General features: G+C 40.0%; 1 protein-coding gene across 1 annotated transcript; it reads right to left on the reverse strand.

The window, feature by feature from the left end:
• LOC109835071 lies at positions 3 to 6210 on the reverse strand (the record flags this gene model as incomplete). The annotated part of the gene is made up of 5 exons (XM_020403068.1): positions 5944 to 6210; positions 5462 to 5530; positions 3872 to 3942; positions 1141 to 3055; positions 3 to 1015 (listed from the first exon to the last, which is right to left on the reverse strand). Coding segments are annotated over exons 1-5 (3111 nt in total), but the record flags the coding sequence as incomplete, so codon positions are not given.

Genomic DNA, 20344 nt, shown 5'->3' on the forward strand with positions numbered 1-20344 from the left:
TGTTCTATGGGAAGCAAAGGCCTATGCCTTGGGCGAGAAATTTTCTCCTGTTGAAGACCTAAATGTAGTCGTTGTTTCAACAGTTCACTACGATGTTCAGGATGAAGGTCGTGCCTGAACTTTGCCTGCATAAGCTCCTCAATTGATGGCTCAAGGTGTTGGGAGGCATGAAGAGCCTGTTGTTGCAATTCATGCAAGAGACGCTGTTTAAATAAGACCTGGTCAACATGCGAAGCTGCAAAAACAGGGTCATTCAACTGCTGCTGCAGCAAATGTTCGAAAAGCAACTCTTGCTGTTGCTGCTGTTGCTGCTGTTGCTTCTGTTGCATTAGTTGCATTTGGAGCTGAAGTTGCTGTTGTTGCTGATGCAATTCTTGTTGCTGCTGCAGCTGTTGAAGATGATGTTGCTCCTCTAACTGAAGTTTCAAAAATTGCTCCAACTCTGGCATATACTGGTTAACTGACTGCTGATGCTGCAGAGAACCTTGAATTTGTTCAATAAATGGCACAGACGAATTCTGACGAAGCTGTTGTTGCTGCTGCTGCTTCTGAAGCTGTTGTAATAACAGGTGCTCTTCCAAACTAATGCGACCAGCTTCTTGCTCAATCAGTGCTAAGTGATTTGCATTTGCAGCATCATGAAGAACACCTGAGCTAGTAGTACGTCTATAACTACTGTGCAAACCATCATGAACGCCTGAGGAATCTCCTATTAAACTGAAATGGGAATCCATCCCACCAACAGGATTCATGACACGCCCATGGCTGTTGACGTTAGCCAGGTTAGAAGATAATGGACGCTTTGGATGAGCTCCCTCCAGTTCAGACCACAATAATCCAAGAGGATTAAGCTCATTCTCTGTAGGAATGTTATGACCAGATGGCTTGGGCTGTCCCATATCATTGGCCAAAAATGAGTGAGCATTAGGGTTCTGTGACAACTCACGGAGGTCATTAGCAAGCTTCCCTAAAGGATTCTCCATGCTACCAGTGTGTCTCCCTGTATACAGTACTTCTGCAGAATATTGAAAAAACTTTCAGAAAGAACACCTAAAAGTGAGAAGACAATGCAAATGACTAAAAACATCAAGTCAGGCTTGTAAAAACAAACATTAAAAAAAAGGAAAAAAAAAGAACAACCTTCAATTTCTTGTCCAGAAAAATCATGAAGTTGTTGACTTTCAGAACAAGGAACACCCATGAGATTTTTAGAATTTGAGATTGGCAGCTTCTCACAGTGAGAATCCGCAGAATCATTATGTTCAACCAATCTAGGCTGAATATGAGGATCCAAAGGTTCCTCAGTTCTCGATGATGTCCATCGCTTCTCACTACCAGCAAAAGAACCAGTACCATCAGAAGCAGGTGCATCAACCTCCAGCTTGCCTCTTAAAATATCCAAAGATTCAGATTCTTCGATGTGATACTGGACAGAGCCGCCGTTAGAATTTAATGTCAAGTGTGGCATTAATTCACCAAGTGGCTGAAATGGCATGCCGGCTGGAGCATCTATCAAACACACAGGCAAATCTATACCAAAAAATCCTTGCTCAAACCATGAGATTATGTCAGCACCTAAAAACGGCCCCTGAATCTCTCCTTGAGGGTCTTGATAGAACAAACTCATTTCTTCAGGAGGAACAGTAGATTTAAAAATCTTCACTTCCTTGTTATTTTGATATTGTGCACCTTCACTTGGAATGTCCTGGACAAATGGCATATCAAATAGAGAATTCGAGTCATCAGGTAGCTTTGTACTAACATCAAAGGAAGAAATTGAGTTAGTTCCCTCGAGCTTTCTATCTTCAATCACTGTATTCTTCCCAACAACCTGCTGTTCAGTATTGGCAAGGAACTGATCTGTCACCTTGCTATTATAGTGAACACCATCCCCTGAAACAAATTCAGTTACAGCACCAGTATCCGACCCGCTACTCACATAATTTACCTTATAAGATTCATCAAAGTTTGAGTCTGGATCATCTAATACATTTATCCCTTTGTTGTGAGAACTGCCGTGTCCAGTTAAATCGTTCAGTGATTTTTCTTTATTCTCAACCAGAGTCATGCCTCCAGCGTCTACCTCACAGTCACCATTTCCTGCCATCATCTCTTTATTTGTATTATAAGAAACTTCACTGCTAGCAATTCTCCCCTTTGAAATATCATCTAGAACAGCCCCTTCCTCCGGCCCAGGAACTATGAAAGCTAGCGGTCCTATTAAGCTCGATTGAGTTACTGAAGGAACATCCTCAAGACCATCAGGTGTTTGATCAAAAAGTGGGAGTGCCTTTTGTTTTCTATATATATCAAGGAGTTTACCCCTTGGGTAGTGATATGTACCTTTAGATATGCCAGACTTCCCATGCAGAATGTCCCTCATATTTACAGGTGCTGCACCAATAGGTCTAGCATTTGATTCACTGCTCAATGGCAGACCTCCGTTAAAGTTAGCTCTACCCCTTCCAGGAGAAAATCCCACATTTGAACCCTCCACTCGACCTCTGTCTAAACCAAAACCAGGAGCAGCACGATAAACTGATGACCCGCCTGAATGAGCTTCCTGACGATGGCGTGGCCTCCATTTGTCACGGGAATCAGACTCGGTCAGTGAACGGTTGTTACCAGCAAATGATTGCTTTTCAGAATGCTGATCCTCCTTCCCCGCCTCCACCTTTCTTTCAGTTCGAGAGTCCTTGTCTTTGTCTTCTGGACCCCATCGAGATGACCATTTGTTGTCACGCCGCCCTTCATGTGCAGAATTACGACCCGTGACTTCATGCCACCGATCAGAAGTAGGCAAAGACCTAGAATCAGCACTTTCCCTGGTGGAATTACTGTCAGAACGGCGGTCATTCTTACGGTGTTCATTCTCTCGATCTCCTTCTTTTCTGCGCTCTCTCCTACCAAGCAAGCCAGTTTCCCTCTCCTCATCACGCCAGCGACGAGGTTCTATGTCAGGAACATTCCTTCTCCATTCTTTCTTGTCCTGAGATCCATCCAGTCGCCAAGAATCTTTATGAATTGTATCTGACAAGGTTCCATGGCGCATGTCCTACACAGTACATTCAGTACATTAAAAAATTATAACTAAAAAGATGTGTGTGGCTGAAGAGGCTCCATGGCGTGTTCAACGCAATATGTTGTACGTCCAGAAAATACATCTGATAATCAGAAAATATGCTATCTGAAGAGGTTTCATCACTCGTGTCCTACAAATATTAAATACAATTTTAAAAAAACGCTAGTTTAAAAACTAAAGCAGAAACATAAATAGTAAGAGAGACAAGTGTCATTCAAACACAAAATGCATGCTCTCTATTATGGATATTGTAAAATACAGAGGTCTTGGGCAGCAAGGCGTGGGCCTTTGAGGTCTTAATGTCTTATGCAGACTCCTTATTGCTCAATTCTCACAAAGCAACCAAACATTAAAGCATAGGCAATTCCCACTGCATAAGGCAAAAGCTAATACAACTGATTTGCTGAACCTATTTATTTTAATATCTGTGGTTCCTTATGGTGCTAACATAAACAAATACCAGCACATAGAAAAACATAAAATGATACGCTACCTGACCTTTAAATTGAAGAGTCAAATCTAGCAGTAACTACAATGTGTAGCAAAAAGCATATGCATTAACGATATGAAATCTTAATCTTTCTCTACTGTGAATATGAACTGAGACAGTTTGTGGCAAAGCTCGCAGCTTTGTAATTGCATGTCAGCCTAGGAATAGGAGGGAAAGGATCAGACAGACCAAAGAAAAAAAAATTATCTGCATAGTTAAATAAATGAAAGATATAAAACTACAAAAAGTTGGACATCCAAACTAAAAAATCTTTCTCCTGAAAATGTGGAAATACCAACCTTGCTTTCAGTAGGTTTAGCATATAGCCACTGGGGAGACAAAGGTATACTGTTCTCAGAAGTCAATTGATCTGCATCAAGGACTCACATAAGATACTGGAGAAAAGAACTTATAAAGAGAAAATATATATATATATATATATATATATATATATATATATATATATATATATATATTTTCTCTTTATAAGTTCTTTTCTCCAGTATCTTATGTGAGTCCTTGATGCAGATCAATTGACATCAGACTGTAAATTAATGTTTATAAGAACAGAAATTAGAAAGCTAAAAGACCTTATGCATCAAACAAGCAATACTAGGCTTGCCAAAGGCAATGGTGCATGTAAAGAGTATAAATGTATAATACATATAAGAGATAGGCAACCATCACACAGTGACACAAAAACATGACTGGCTCTGCTGGACTGCAAGATTATGTTCAAGCAGAAGAATAACTAGTGATACCTTGCAAATGTGTGCTCCACAAATGGCAAGCTACGAAGGTGGTATACGAAATTTGTGAAGCTTCAGTTTTCCACATAGGAATGAACCAGCAAGTAACTTTCTAGCCAGACTAATTTAGACAAAGATGGCACGTACCATAAATATAAAAACTAATATACCACATCATACTAGCTCCAATTAACATTTCTCTAAGACTAGCCAAGGGCGCACACATTGAACTTGCAATATGGAATCCTCCCTCCCTTTGCACAAAAGAAAATAGATAATCCAACCATTCTTCGGTTTCTTCCCAACAAAGAAGCTCTTCCCTTGTTTAACAAGTTTGGTTTCACTAATTAATTCAGTACATCAAATGATCAAATGCATAGTAACTTGACATTCAGCTAACAGGAGATGTATCAATCATTTGTTGCCCGTGGAAACCGTGGCAGATTGAAGGACAAGAGGGGATACAGTGATGGGAAAGGTGGAGACAGCTCCAGTGGAGAGAAAGCCCAAAGCAAATGGCATTAACAGTATGAGGCGGTGGCAGGAGCTGAAAATATGGCAAGAAGTGACGATAGAGTCAAGGGCTGCAAGTGCAACGAGATGTAGAAGATAGAAATAAGGGAAACTGTTGGAAGAGGCAGGCTGCCCCGCTGCAAAGACAGCATGATATGAGATCGAGGTGGAAAAGGACAAATTAATCGAAATAGTTTTGTTTCATGTGTGAATCTACGGCATATGGATATGGATCCCCTCCCATTTGACATCCTAGCTGGAAAGCTGGCAGGCCGAAAATGAACCCTTCCACATCCTAATAAATAATAGATAAAATAATTGATCGTGATGCAAGTTAATAAGAAATCTACCTCCAGTGTTATCACCTTACAAGTTCTTATTCAAGGCAGTGGAATGAATACTAATCAATGCCAAGATAAGCTAAATTCAATGATGTACAATAAGTCATACAAGGTGCCTATTCAAGATCCAGAACTCCTTTAAATCATCAACGAACACGTAAATAACATCTTAGCTTCTCTTTAATGCAATCGCTTTAACTTTATAGAGGCATACAAGAACATAATCACACAAACAAACACAATATATAAATGGCCTGGATTTGAGAACAATTTTAATAGGGATCACCTTTGGATTCATCAACAAACCCCATGGGAACCTTCTCATCTTCATTTCCTTCTCCTCCTAGTGTACCACCTGAGAATGAAAGGGGAATATTCCTTTAATCGTCAGAAAAGAAGATCACGACAAGCTCGTTTCTTCTAAACCCAAACTGCTAAAGGACGTCAAAATCTACATGTACAAACCTGGTAATCTTGAAAGATCATATATAAACATAAAGAAATTGTCTTTCAATCTTACCGGCATCCAAACTTCAGAAAGCAAAAATAATTCTTTATTTAAAAAACTTATTTCTTGAAGTAAAGGCACTATTTTTCCTGCTAACTTGAAGAGTCAGATCCAGAATGAAATGTTCACAATTAAACCCTAAATTATTCAATTACAAACAAAGTTCAAGATTCACATCCAAAAGCACATGATTCCAATCAAAAAAAATGTCTCGGATTTCTATCCGAAACGAAAACCCTAAATCAGGACCGCGAGGTTACCTCTTCCATGATCCTTGCTCAGATCGCGCTTTTCTTCCGCCATTCGAACGAGAAAACGAGAGAGATCGCTGAGATCCGAACCGTGATGACGTTTCTAATACGAAATTGAAAGAGAACCGGAGAATTTTTTAGATCAGGGTTTCAGAGGAGCTAGGGTTAGGGTTTTCAGATTCGAGAGGGTAGAGGGAGAGACAGCTTGGGCGGTGAAAGGAGACTCAGAACAGCGAAACGAGAAGTGACGAAAGATCGTAGAGAAAACGATAATTTTTATTTTTTTTATTTTATGATAAAAAAACAAATTATCGCCAAATTTATCATTGAACTGTTTTTCCCCTCTTGTTTTTCACCTAGGATTGTCGGACCCGCCATTTGCAAAACACAAGGAGGGCATTAGTTGGGTGGGCGATGGTGGTGGTGACTGAAAGAACGGCTGATATGTTTATTCCCATCAAATTTTTACGAGCTCAAAAGTAGGGGGTGAAGTGAACCAAATAATTACTAAACAATTCTGTTAATATTCGTCCAAATCTTCGATCATATTCAATTTGATAGTTCATTTAATACTAAACAAAGAATTTTTAGTATATGTCTTATCAACGAATAGAATTTAACCGAAGTTATATTTGATTTAGTTAATTATTAAATATTCGTTTATATTTTATATAAAAAGATTATTTGTTATAAATTTCATTCTTTAAAAAAATTCTACACATTTAAATCCATGTAAGTAAGTTAATAAGGCTAGGCTATCACAAGTCAGTAGTTTGGATCCAACATATAAGTTTTACCATAGGCCCATTTTAACAACTCCGTAGTCCAGACCCATCTAATAGAAATAGTACTCAACAGGCTTTTAGGGTTTTCTCTTGCCTCGCGTTTCTCATGTAATTTCAAGTCGCCGCTCTTGAAAAAGTAGCAGCTCACGGCTCTCTCTCTTCATCTCGTGTTAGACGGGGGCCATCGATGAGGGCCTCACTTCCAAGCTTTCATAATTTTTTCATGTTCAACGAGCGGAAGCTCTCTCTAGAGATGATGATGAGATTGATGGAGTGACTTAATCGAATACCAACAAAATTATTATTGTTTTTTCTAATCAGTGCACTAGTGGGTCTCCGTTGTACATGACCAAACCATTATAATCTATTTTCTCTCATTTTATCCCCAATAAGAGCAACCTCTAATTTACTACAAATGCACTCATTTCTTATCTTATCTTTTAATGTATACCCACAAGACCATTGCAACATTCTCATTTCTACTTCAATTTATAAAAATAAGAATAATAATAATTTATTCAAAAAATAATAATAAGTATATTACTCTCTACTTCATTACTTCGACATTCCAAGAAAGAGAAGCATGGGCTTCCGTGCTGAGTTATTAATTTTGGGAAAAAATTTAAAGAGAATGGACACCCATACTATTCTCTCTTATAACATAAAAGTTGTGTATTAGTAGTAGTGTAGTTATCATTTCTCTGTTTATAAAGATTATGATTCATACATAATCATAAAAAAATAGAAAAATATATAGAAATTAATTAGTGCCCCACCAACAAGTTGGTTAAACCCCAACTTAAAAAGCATAGATCATTTTCGACCGCGGCTAGACAAATACTTGATTGGAAATGAATATACGCTTTATGCAACGAAGTTTGCAAAATCAACAACTTTTGTGAAATTAATCAAAACAATGAATTTGGAAATACGTTTTCTAAAAACAAACAAAGAATAGATCTATGGTTGGTTTTTGCCGACAAATCGTACATGCAACACTTTATGCCACAACAATTCCATACTAATAGTGATAGTACACCAAACAACTTTCATGATGAAAATAATTTTCCTAATTAAAAAGAAACAAAACATTCATCAAACAAGGAGCATGAGGTTGGTTTCCTACAATAGATGCTACGTGGAATATTTTCTATTGCATCATTTCCACATTTATAGTTGCAATATACCAAACAACCATACAGTTCATCATGCTAAATAAGAAGTTAAGCATTCAGAATATACTATAACAATGATGTTCGTCCACTTAATCACAACGAGATAGATGAGTGTCTATTTTATCTATTGATCGTTTAATTTTCTAAATAAAGATAGACGCAAGCGGGTGTCAACATGAATGTAGTCATGTTAATGTTAGTAAACACCCAAATGATTGTCATCCCGATTGTACAGAGAGATAACCTTGAACACCTTCATTTATTATTCCCATCTTAAATAGTTGTTGAGCAGCAAAGCAACCAAAAATCACAAGAAATAACTTTTGACTTCCTTTCCAAGCCTATTCTTTTTAAGGTTATTTATATATTTATTCCTTTGTAAAATTATCCCTCAAATCATAGTATTTGTAAAACTACCTCTCAAATCATCAAAACGGAAGAAGAAGAAAAAATACCCTTCACTAACTCTGTTCTCTTTCTTAATGTTCTTCTCACCTTCAAAACTAAACAACGTTCAACTCTCTTCATCTCCTCCAACTATCAACCTAGTCATGGAGTTCTCATCTTCATCAACTAGTAGATCATGGTAACCTATTTGTCATTGTAGGCTCCCACGTTAAGTATTCACTTGCCAAAGAGGAGAGATAAAGGGAGAAAATGTCATCGGTGCTCAAGGTTTATCTCCAAGGAGTTTCAAGGATGAAATTTCTTTAAGTGTGTTGCGATTAGAGAGACGATGAAGATGACAACATCCACTGACATCGTTTGTGATGATATTGTAGCTATAAAGACCAAAAAATATTGAAAATTCTCTTGATATTGTAAGAGGTAAAGTATGTAAAATCGAGAGAGTAATTGCTGAAATTGTATGGGTTGTTAAAGTACTTGGATTTTTTTGTGTTTGTCTTCTTTGTTATGATGTATAATTTGATGAGAGTTGTGTAATCTTTCTATAGTTATGAATAAAAAGCTGTGTTTGTTTGCTGGCGGTGAGAGAAGAGGGAGCAGAGGCGGGCCGCAAGGGGAGAGGAAGTTGTTGGCGGCGAGAGAAGCGGGAGCGGAGGCGGCTGACAGTAGGAGTAGGAAGAGGTGGGGGGAGAGTCAGGAGTTTGACTGTTTGAGAAAGGAGGCGGCGGGAGTGGGAGAAAGAGACAGAGAGAATAGGGTTAGGTTTGGGTAATGAGTTCGAGTTTGGGTTCGGGTTTAGACCGTGTAGGGGTTTAAAATTTTGTTTTTTTTTCCTTTTGTTTTAAAAGCAAGGCGGCGCCTAGGTGAAGCGGTCACCTAGGCTGGCCGCTCTAGCCAAAATTAGGCCGCCAAGTGGATTAGAATGTGAGTATAATCCCACATTGAATAGAATTTAAAAAGTGACGAGTTTAAATTAGATGTTGGGATCAAAACATAGTAGTTATAACATTTAGCTTAACCTTTAAATTAGCAGAGGACATCAAGAGTCAATATCAGGTGAAAACTATTTATATAAAAATGATAATATCACATCAGCTTTCACATTAACTTTTTACATTTTTGCTTTCCGATTGTTAAACAAAATTTCTAATAGAATTTAAAAAGAAAATAAGTTATTCTAAAAGTAATTTCTCTTTTCTTTACTTTCTATTTTCCATTTAATTTTCGGTGGCCAAACAAGTGCTTAAGTAAGCTACAGAAAGTAGGTGCTAGATTGTGTAGCTTCACGTGAAGAAAAGAACATGAATTTGTTTGTAACCAAGTGCTTCCTCAATCACTACTATAGAAGCTATAAAGTTGTGGCTTATGGCCTACTTCTTTGCTAAAAAAACAAGCTCAATAAAGGGCTAACTTGCAACCTGTGTCTTGTCCTTTTGACTAGGGGTGGAAACAAATTGAATCTGAACGAATAGTGTCTTATTCAAATTCGAATTTGAATTTGGCTCAAATAGCACTATTCGTATTCATGTTCGAATTTGACTCGAATAATATTCAAAATTCGAATTCGCTTCGTTTAGTTGTGTACATGTTCGGTAACTATTCGCGAACATTCGATTAACAATATTTCATGGTTTTGGTATTAAGTTGTGCAAAATTATCTGTAAAAGGTATAAAGAAGTAATCTTTAGCAATTAGTATAAATTAAAAATCAAGAATAATGGTAACTTTAAGCTTCAACATCTTTAGCAATTAGTATAAATTAAAAATCAAGAATAATGGTAACTTTAAGCTTCAACTTACATTTTGATGACTCGAGAGGATTAAAAATCAAGAATAATGGTAACTTTAAGCTTCAACTTACATTTTGATGACTCGAGAGGGAAGACAGTCGAGGGAGGAGTAAATGACGATCTTCGAGGGACGATGAGCTTCAAGGGATTCGAGGGAGGAGTCAACCACGAGATTCGAGGGACGACGAGATTCGAGGGACAAGTGAACGACAAGCTTCGAGGGAGAACAGTGAAAACCCTACTAGTGTACCTACTTAGTTTACTTACAGCATAAGCAGTATATGGCCTTGTGCAGTTCATTAGGTACATTAGACTCCTGATAATCTGTGAATAATCCAGTTGCCTCGTTACAACTCCTGTATTCTCACAAAGGCGAATGTGAGGGAGGAAAGGATTGCTAGGTCTCATGTTTATGAGCCTACTATCTAATCTTATTTTGATGATTTATAAATAATCCCTAATATCGTTTGTCTAGTATTTGTATTTGTTTATTAGGTATTCTAGACAAACATCGATGTTGGAAGTTGGATGGATTGCATCTTAACGATGACATTCAATGGATGTTAGCGGAATATCGGAATGAAACCATTTGTAATTCAAAGTCAAATTCAAGATCAAGCTTCATCCGCCACCAAGACGAGTATTTGGGGAGAAAGTTGATGTTTTCATTAATGTATTCATTACAACTTTAGTCGTTACAATGAAAACAAAAAAATAGTCTTTTTATAAGACTCTTACACTATGAAAACGAAAAAAATACAACTCTCATCAAAACAAACGCAACAGACGTTTATCCTCCGCTGCTTGCGTGAGATCTTAGCATGTGACGGGGATGTTGATATCCGTGAACTACCAAATAATCAGATCAGATCTGGAGCTTCATTGATTCGCTAAGGAATAAAAAAACTAAAGCAATTATCTCGGCAACAGCAAGATAATCACTCTTCTCGTGATTACCGCAACGGGGCAATCTCAAGGCAAAGAACCAGGAAGTGTAGATCTGACGAGCTCCTCTTCTTTATGCTGACAAACTCGATTCGATCTCCTCCTCTCTTTTGAAATTCATACTCCTTCAGTCTTCAATCCAACAGGGCTTCGCCACCACTTGAGAATTTCAGATCTTTCGAAATGCTCATTCTTTATGCCGCGGTTCGCCAAAATCTGCTAGCCTCTCTCAAATTCATCAGAACCTCACCCTAGCTCCTCTGAAATTCATGGCTCCCTTTAGATCTCATCTTATGAGGGTGCTAGGGTGTATTTATAGGTTTTAAATGCCATGTTTGTGGATATGAATGTCGTGTTTGTGGATAGGAATGTCGTGTTTGTGGATAGGATCGAAGAACAACCGTTAATATCCGTTTAGGTGGGTTTTCGGTTATGTAACAGGTTCCACATGTTTAAAGATAAACTCACATATTTATGGATGATCCCAAGGAGTTCTAGAAGCCAATCTTATCAGAAAACACGTCGGGATCTGACTTGGGCGCGAGTCACTTTGACTGTCTCGCACATGTCCGAGATAGCTTGGACTATCTCGGGTATTTTGGTCTTAACTCTCTCTTTTGACCTCAGAATGGGATGATTCAAGATGCATTGGAAAGCTGATGAATAGATTTACAATTTTTATCTTTTGAGTTTTTTCATATTTGAATCAAATTATAGCCAAAATCTCCATTATTCTCCAAGACACCAACACTATCTCGGAATTCTGAGGTAGTTTGTACTATCTTTGGTATTTTGGCTTTATCTCTCTCATACGATCTCAGAATGAGTTGATCCAAGATGCGTTAGAAATCTAACAAGGATATATACAACTTTTGTCTTTGGAGATTCTTCATATTTGAAGTGGATAATGGTTAAAATAGCTCTATAAGGCCCGAGATAATCCAACTGTCTTGACCTTGGCCGATACAGTGCAAGTGTCTCTCCTCTGTTTTGCTTCCAACTCTCTCAGCTGATCTCATAATGAGTTGATCCAAGATGAGTTGGAAAGCTAGAGGAGAAATATACTACTTTCATCTTTTGAGCTTCTTCAGATTCAAAGAGAGATAGTCTCTACCAAGGTCGAGACACTTGGCGTGTCTCCGCTAAGGCCCGGGGTATTATTTTGTGCGTCCCATCCGTTTATGTCGTATCTTTATCATCCAAACTTGGAATTACACGATTCAAAGTGCAAAGGAAAGCCGAAGAGAAGATCTACAAGATCCCATGGTTGAATCACATGTGGAGTAGATGGGACACAAGGGGCACTTCGTCTTTCATAAGCGAAGCGTAGCTCCCGATCAGTTTGTATCTTCGTTATTCTGCAGTTCCGTTGCTTCACACGGTTTGTCGACTTACTTCATGTATTTATTGACATTAATTAAGTTTTTGTGACCTGGATAATGACTTCCATCATCTTCTCTCTGTCTTAAGCCGCGTGCGGGAATCCGTGGGTAATTTTTGACGCCTACAGATACCCCCCTCCAAAGTGTTTCAGTCTCGTTTCTTTTATAGAAGAGCCTGAAATACTTTGGATATGATCAGTCCAACCTTCAGTCGGTGAGAAAGAACCTATAGTTGGCTTTGATTCTTAACTTTTTCGATTTTCGGTCTATTCAATATTTTGACGAATAGCTAAAATTCCTCCGGCGCTGCGTTTATCGTCTGGCCGTCGTCAAAGTCTCGAATCAAAATTAATGAGTTGGTTTTGGCTCGTGTTATTGAGTTGAATTTAAACTGACTATCTTCGTCATAATGCGTTGACCGACGTTGACTCAGAGCTACGCGTTGACCGGTGTTGACTCAGAGCTACGCGCTGACCGGCGTTGACTCAGAGCTACGCGCTGACCGATGTTGACCTTAGGGTTTCGTATCGATCGGCGTTGGCTTGTGTTGACCTAGGGCTACGCATTGACCGGCGTTGACCTTAGGGTTTCTCATCGATCAGTGTTGACTTTCATCACAACGCGTTGACTGGTGTTGACCTAGGGCTACGCGTTGACCGACGTTGACCTTAGGGTTTCGCATCGATCAGCATTGACACAGTTTATACTCATACGTTTGCTGGAGTATATATAGTTTAAGCTCTTAAGGCATTAGAGCATGACGATCCTAAATGCTGGGGCTGCAGGACCAACTGTTAAAGTTGATTCATCTGCATGTATGGATCTTATCTTGAAATTATCGGATTCTTAAGTCACGAGACCAACTAACGGAGCTGGTGCATCAATGACTCTTGTATTTATAGGATTTTTAGCAAACCCTCAGCCATCAACGGGTTTGATGAGTCTTTACCGACTACCATTTGAGTCGGGCTAGCATGCAGATTATTTAAGTCCGTTGTGCATATAACGTTGTGCTAAAAGAGTTAACTCTTTTAATGCTACGATATTGAATACGTAGATTTCATCTTTCTTACGAGAATAGACTACCCGGTGCCGTGTGTTAGACGTAGACTTAGGATTTTTGGCTAATCCTCAACCATCAACGAATTTGACGTACATTTACCGACTACCATTTGAGTTAGGTTAGCATGTGAATTATTAAAATCTATTTCACGTGTGACGTTGTACTAAGAGAGCTAATTCTCCTAGTGCTACGATATTGAATACATAGACTTCGTCTTTCTCACGGTAATAGACTACCCGACAATGCGTGTTAGGCGTTGACTTATCCCTATTTAAGCTTCAGGATAAAAGTCCCCAGACTTAGATTCTGGTGTCTTCTTCAATCGGTGAAAGACTAAACCGACAACACGTGTTAGGCACTGATTTATCCCTACTTAGGATTCGGGATAAAAGTCCCTGCACGTGTAAGGCACAGATTATGGTGTTATTAATAATAATCTACCACAATGTTGAATATGTGGGCTTTTATCTTTTTTATGGTAAAAAACTAAGCGGCAACGCGTGTTAGGCACTGACTTAACCCTACTTAGGCTTCGGGATAAACTTTCCCAGACTTAGATTTTGATGTCTTCTTCAATCGGTGAAAGACTAAACCGGTAACACATGTTAGGCGCTGATTTGTCCCTACTTAGGATTCAGGATGGAATTCCCCGTACGTGTAAGGCACAGATTATGATGTTATTAATAACAACCTGCCATAATGTTAAATATGTGGCCTTTTGTCCTTTTTACGGTCAAAGACTAATCAGCAATGCGTGTTAGACGCTGACTTATCCCTACTTAGGCTTCGGGATAAACTTTCCTAGACTTAGATTCTGATGTCTTTTTCAATTGGTGAAAGACTAAACCGGCAACGCGTGTTAGGCGCTGACTTATTCCTACTTAGGATTCGGGATAAAATTCCCCATACGTGTAAGGCACGGATTATGATATTATTAATAACAATCTGTCATAATATTGAATATGTGGGCTTTTGTCCTTTTTATGGTCAAAGACTAACCGGCAATGCGTGTTAGGCGCTGACTTTTCCTTACTTAGGCTTCGGGATAAACTTCTCCAGACTTGGATTCTAGTATCTTTTTCAAACGGTGAAAAACTAAACCAACAACGCGTGTTAGACGTAGATTTTTTGGGAGTTGAAAAGTAGTATCTTCTCTTGGGGCAAAGATGAACCCGATGCTAGAAAGAAAGAATTTTATATTCTATCTCTAGTTACAAAGAAAACTCAAAGTGGTATCTCCACTTTGAGAATCTAAAGAGTGAAACTAAGAGTGGGATCTCCACTCTGAGAATCGAAAATATTCGGATAATCCTAACTGTCGGAAGATTTGATTACTGAACTAAAGGTGAATATCTCATTTATCGAGAGTGAATTGTGGTTTTGGCCCTAACTGTAGGAATGTTTGACCAAACAGGAGTTTGAGGTGATCCTAACTGTAGGAAGGTTTGATCATTCGATTTGAAAGTAGACCTCTCGTTCATAGAAGGAATCTAGAGGAAATTTTGGTTTTGACCCTAACTGTAGGAAGGTTTGACCAAATGAGGGGGTATGAGCGATCCTAACAGTTTAAAGGTTTGATCGTTCGATTCATGGATCTCTCATTCATGGAAGGAATCGAGAGGAGATTTTTGTTGTGGTCCTAACTGTAAGAAGGTTTGACTAGGTATACAGTGGGAGTGATAGTACAAATCATATTGGGAGCGTTGACTTGTACCGATCACTCAGTGGGTGTTCTTGGTGTTGAGTGATAAAGACTTAACACGAAGGGGTTTGATAATTATCGAGGATTGGCAGATTAAAATTCCAAGCATTATGTCAAGACTCTGACAATTGGAGTGTTGAGTACACAGATACAGTGTAAGTTTGAATAGATTAAACCAGAAAGAATTTTAGTGGACCCACTGTTAATTAATTTGATCAGTGAGGGACTTTGTGGTGGAGAACTATGAATCGTCAACACCAGTAGGAGTTTTTTTATGAGGGAAGATTGATCCAACGATGTGATCAACTCTTATCTCAGCAAAAGAGTGCTCAAAACTGGTGGAATTGCTCCCAGCATTCAAAGTCCAAGTGGGAGTTTCTTATTCATCCCATTTTTGTAGCGACCAGGTTATCCCAAAGAACACAACATATAGCATTCTTTCGGGAACTTCCCGTTACATCCACCTCCAGCTTTCTTTGTGAAACTGGGTCTAACATTGTACTCAGCTGAATGATCGTGTTATCCTTAAGAATATCACATACGATATTCTTCTAGGAACTTCCCGTTAAAATTAGGAAATAGTTTAGACTCATATACCTGTTAGAGTATTGAGAAGCAGTTTATACTCGTATACTCGTTGGAGTGCTGCCGTTCTCATTCGGCTTATCCCAGCGTTATGATGCTGGCTTCAACCAATGTTTGGATGCTGTTCTTGAGAGCGAAGCAAGCCTTAGTAGGATGAATGATCCTCCTATGGTACGCACAATACTTTGGATCCGAAGTATTGTCATCTTCCTCCTGATCTACGATAGGTAATAGTTTGATCTTGTTGTTCTTGAGGAGGGATTCGAAAATGACTGGAACGTCTTCGTCCTTGAAGGAGTATTCTTTTTGGAGTCTTGGATCCGAAGTCTTTTGCTGTCTCCGGGATTGCTGTTGTGATGTTTGATTAGCATCAACAGCAGCTGCAGAGGCATTCTCTTTACCATGGAAGACGAAGCTTGAATTTGTAGGGTTAGCCGTCGGTTTGCTTCTCTCAACTTTCTTCCTTCTGAGGAAGTGCTCGGCCAGCTCTCCGTGCACTTTTAACTCTTTTTAGGTATTGGATGGTGCTACTCCTATAACTTTCAACACGTCCAAAAATAGGTTATTGTGGCATGTTTGGATGATGAAGTCCTCTGTGATCGGATCTCGGCAGTTCATCGTCTTATTCCGAAAGCGTTTGACGAAGTCGTCGACCATCTCAAAGGCTTGAGACGACGGTCATCATGAAAGAAGTGAACGAGGAATAGGTTCTCCAGGTCGACCATCGTGATTGGTACCAGGTCGTCCCAGCTGTTGATGCTTCTAGGCTTGAGATGGCGGTACCAATTGAAGGTGAGCCCACGAAGGGTGCCAACGAATGACCGAACCATCAATGCTTCATCGTCGAAGATTATGCCCAAGTGGGACTTGAAATAATTCAAGTGTTGAGTGGGGGAGCCCTTCCCGTCGAACGGCGTGAAGTTGATCAGATTGAATTTCGCCGGATACGGGATCGACTCCCACTCTCTCGGGTAAGGACACGGAATACCGGTCTTCTTCACCTCTCGAGCAGACATCAGAGCATTGATTTTGTTCTTGAGGTCTTTCATCTTCTCGTCCTCGTCTGTATCATGATTTGGACGATTTCTAAGAGGAACAACGCGGCTACCCCCGGCATTATCATCTTCGGTGGGACCACCACTAGCGTTGTTATCTTCAGTAGGGCCACCCCTAGTATTCTGGTCAACGGGAGGGTTATCAGTATTGATATATTCATCCACATCTGAATCGCTACCTGCTTGATTAGTAATGTTGCGATAGCTGGATTCACCAAGTTGATTGGACAGAGCCCAAATCTGTTGGTCATGCTCTTCCTGCATCTGTTGTATAGCCATTTCCATTTTAATTTTAAATGCTTCTTTCTGCTTGGCTAGAGCATCCTCGAGAATATTGGCGATTTGCTCGGTATTGATCATAAGTGCGTCGCGGGATTATCTTAGGTTGGATACCGTATTGTCAGAAGCGATTGTAGAGTTAGCATCTGAAGCTTCATCATCCGAGGATAATCCCCTCTGCATTCTCTGATAATCCCTTTGCCTAATGGTTCCCGATCGCAATCGGGTTAGACGATGCGATATGAGCGGGTCAGAACTAGAAGGTCAAGTTGACTTTCCTTTATCAGTCATGTTAATTATGACTTTTGGAAGTTCGTTATCTTGAACGGCTGATCGTTTCTTACGGAAACATCTTGGTTTAGTATTCGATGCTTCAGAGGAAAGCCTTTAGAATACCGAGACCCTCTGTGGAGTGGTCTTAGGGTAGCTATACGCTGATAATACTGCCCTGATAATTTTGGTACACGGACAGTGAGAGTCCGCTTCCCGGGTACTTCTCTTTCTAGATTTGTTTATACCCCCCAGCCCGACAGTACAACTCATCGGCATGATTACCGAAGCAGCCTATTGTGCACTGGCATAACTTCCTAGGTATAACGTTATCATCGTCAGACGAATACGTTTCCTTCTGGGGATATAACGCTTTGTTAGCATTTTCAAGAGTCATACGTTTGGAGTTACGCCTTTGTGAGCACGTGACCTCAACGGGCTCTTGGACTTCGACTCGTAATCCGATGCGGTTGGTCATAAGAGCTTTCCCTTTATTATTGGGGGGGTTAGTATGACCCCCAGCCTGAATGGTTGTTTGGGAGCCTTTCAACGGTCCCAATCACTCCTTAACATGTGCTTTACCTCGATCTTCGGGGAGAGGACCAATGCGGTCTTTCAGAGAAACTCTAAATTTGGTGAGGTCCACACTACCAAGGGGAGTAAGATCCGGAGTTGATGAAGGTTGAATGGTAACTTTGTCTATTTTTGCTTTAGGCATTGATTTGACCTTTGGCATCCAAACCCGTTTCTGTTTGGGCGATTTTCTGACCGCCTCTTCCTTCTGCATTTCTTGTGCTTTTCACACAAGGGCTCGGGCGTGCGTAAGCAATGCGTGACACTTATGGATTTGCTCCTTAAGGGTAGAGCGTGTCCTTTTGACGCAGACCCATTCATTCTTTTCTGCTTTGGAGGAGGGGTTGCTCGATTGCTGCTATTGTTCTTGGCGCTGCCTAGATTTCAGATCCACATCATAGCGGATCCCATCCATTAGCTCCAAAGCCTTAGCAAGTTGACGCGCAAGACGTTGATGTCATCTTTGGCATGTCCTCTTTGACAATGTTGGCGCACCTTTAGCAACCGACTCTTTGGTCAAGGAGGAGTTCAAATCCGTTGATCTAACTTTGCCGGATATCGGCGATACGTCGCGATTTACAACTATTGCGGCAGCGACACGGAGATCATCTTCTTGGGTCTTTGTGTCAGAAGACCAACGGACTTTTCTAGATCTGCAAGGAGAGGCGAATCTGGAGGAGGAAAAGTATTCCTCGAACTTCTGCTGGTCGAATTCATATTCGACCTCTTGTTCACCAGGATCTTGATCGCTAGTTGGGGCACGACAGCTTCGATAGCGAAGTTGTTGGCTCCCACTGTGGTCGCCAGCTTGTTTGGGAAGAAAGTTGATATCTTCATTGATGTATTCATTATAACTTCAGTCGTTACAATAAAAACAAAAAAAATAGTCTTTTTATAAGACTCTTACATAATGAAAACGAAAAAAATACAACTCTTGTCAAAACAAACGCAACAGACGTTTATCCTCCGCTGCTTGCATAGGATCTTGGCCTGTGACGGGGATGTTGATATCTGTGGACTACCAAACAATCAAATCAGATCCAGAGCTTTGTTGATTTGCTAAGGAATCAAGAAACCGAAGTAATTATCTCGACAACAGCAAGATAATCACTCTTCTCGAGATTACCGCAACAGGGAAATCTCAAGGCAAGCGAGCTGGGTCTGCATGCGAGCTTGCAGGAGAGCTGGGTTTGTAAGCGAGCTCGGGTGTGCAGGCAGACTTGGGTTTGTAGGCGAGCTTGACCGTGTAGGCGAAATTCGAGCTGCGGCGAGCTCCTGAGCATGGATCGAAGAATAGGCCGTAACTTTCAAACCATAAGTCGGAATTGGACAAATTATATATGAAAATCGCTTATGTCGACGAGACAGAGCCATCTAAACCTAGCGGAAGGCTTCAGTTCGCTTCCTCCGTTTCGCCAAATTCCTTACGGTTTGGGAGATATCTGCGTTTTCCCCCTTTTTGTCAGTGTTTTCCCCCCTTTTTTGCTATTTCAGGCGAGGTTTTAGCAGTTTTATTCTGAACCTCTCTGATAAGAATTAAAGGCAATTTTTATTGCATACAGTGACCCACACACATAAGTGGTGACCCGCTCTCATGCTGATCACAGCGAGGTGACCCGCACAGGCGCGGGTCACCAGGGTCTACCGCGCACGCCGACTTCCCAAAACGCGTTTTCGGATGGTTTCTTTAGGATTTCTTCATTCCAAAGTGTCCCAACTACTTTGATACGTGGTTAGGCCATTGTCAATTGAAGATATGGCCAAATCATTTATTTTTATCCAAATACCCTGCATCCTAAGCCTTATAAATACAAGCCTAGGGCCTTCTTTCAGGGGGGCGAATTTAATAAAAGAGGACGAGGTGCTGCCGAATTGCAGAGGAGGAAGCACGAAATTCCAGAGGGGCTAGCAATTTTTTGGCAAACTTCAACTTAAAGAGGAAGCTATTCGAAAGATCTGATGCCCCGTTCCAGTATTCCTTAAGATCAGGCTTGGACTTAATCTCGAGAAGAGTAGTAATCTCGCTTGGTCGAAATCATTTACTTCAGCGATTACTTCCTTTATGAAGTGAAAGCTCTGATAATCAATCTGTCAACCGGATTTGATCCGTGATGGTCTACGGATATTGACGTCCTTGGCACAGGCAAAGATCTCATGCAAATAGAGACTAATAAATAGGATCTGTGTATTGTTTAACAAAGTTGTAACCTTTTATTTTTTATCGCGTAAGAAGATCTTATAAAAAGATCAACTTTTATTTTTTTTGAACTTATTATAACGACTGAAGTTGTAATGAGTTTAGAAATAGAAAGGACAACTTTTGACCCAAACACACTAGCGACCATAGTGGGAGCCAACAACTTCTCTTCAGAGGCTGTCGTGTCGTAACATCGGATTC

Source organism: Asparagus officinalis, chromosome 1 (assembly GCF_001876935.1).
Source record: "Asparagus officinalis chromosome 1, Aspof.V1, whole genome shotgun sequence".
NCBI classification, from domain to species: Eukaryota; Viridiplantae; Streptophyta; class Magnoliopsida; order Asparagales; family Asparagaceae; genus Asparagus; species Asparagus officinalis.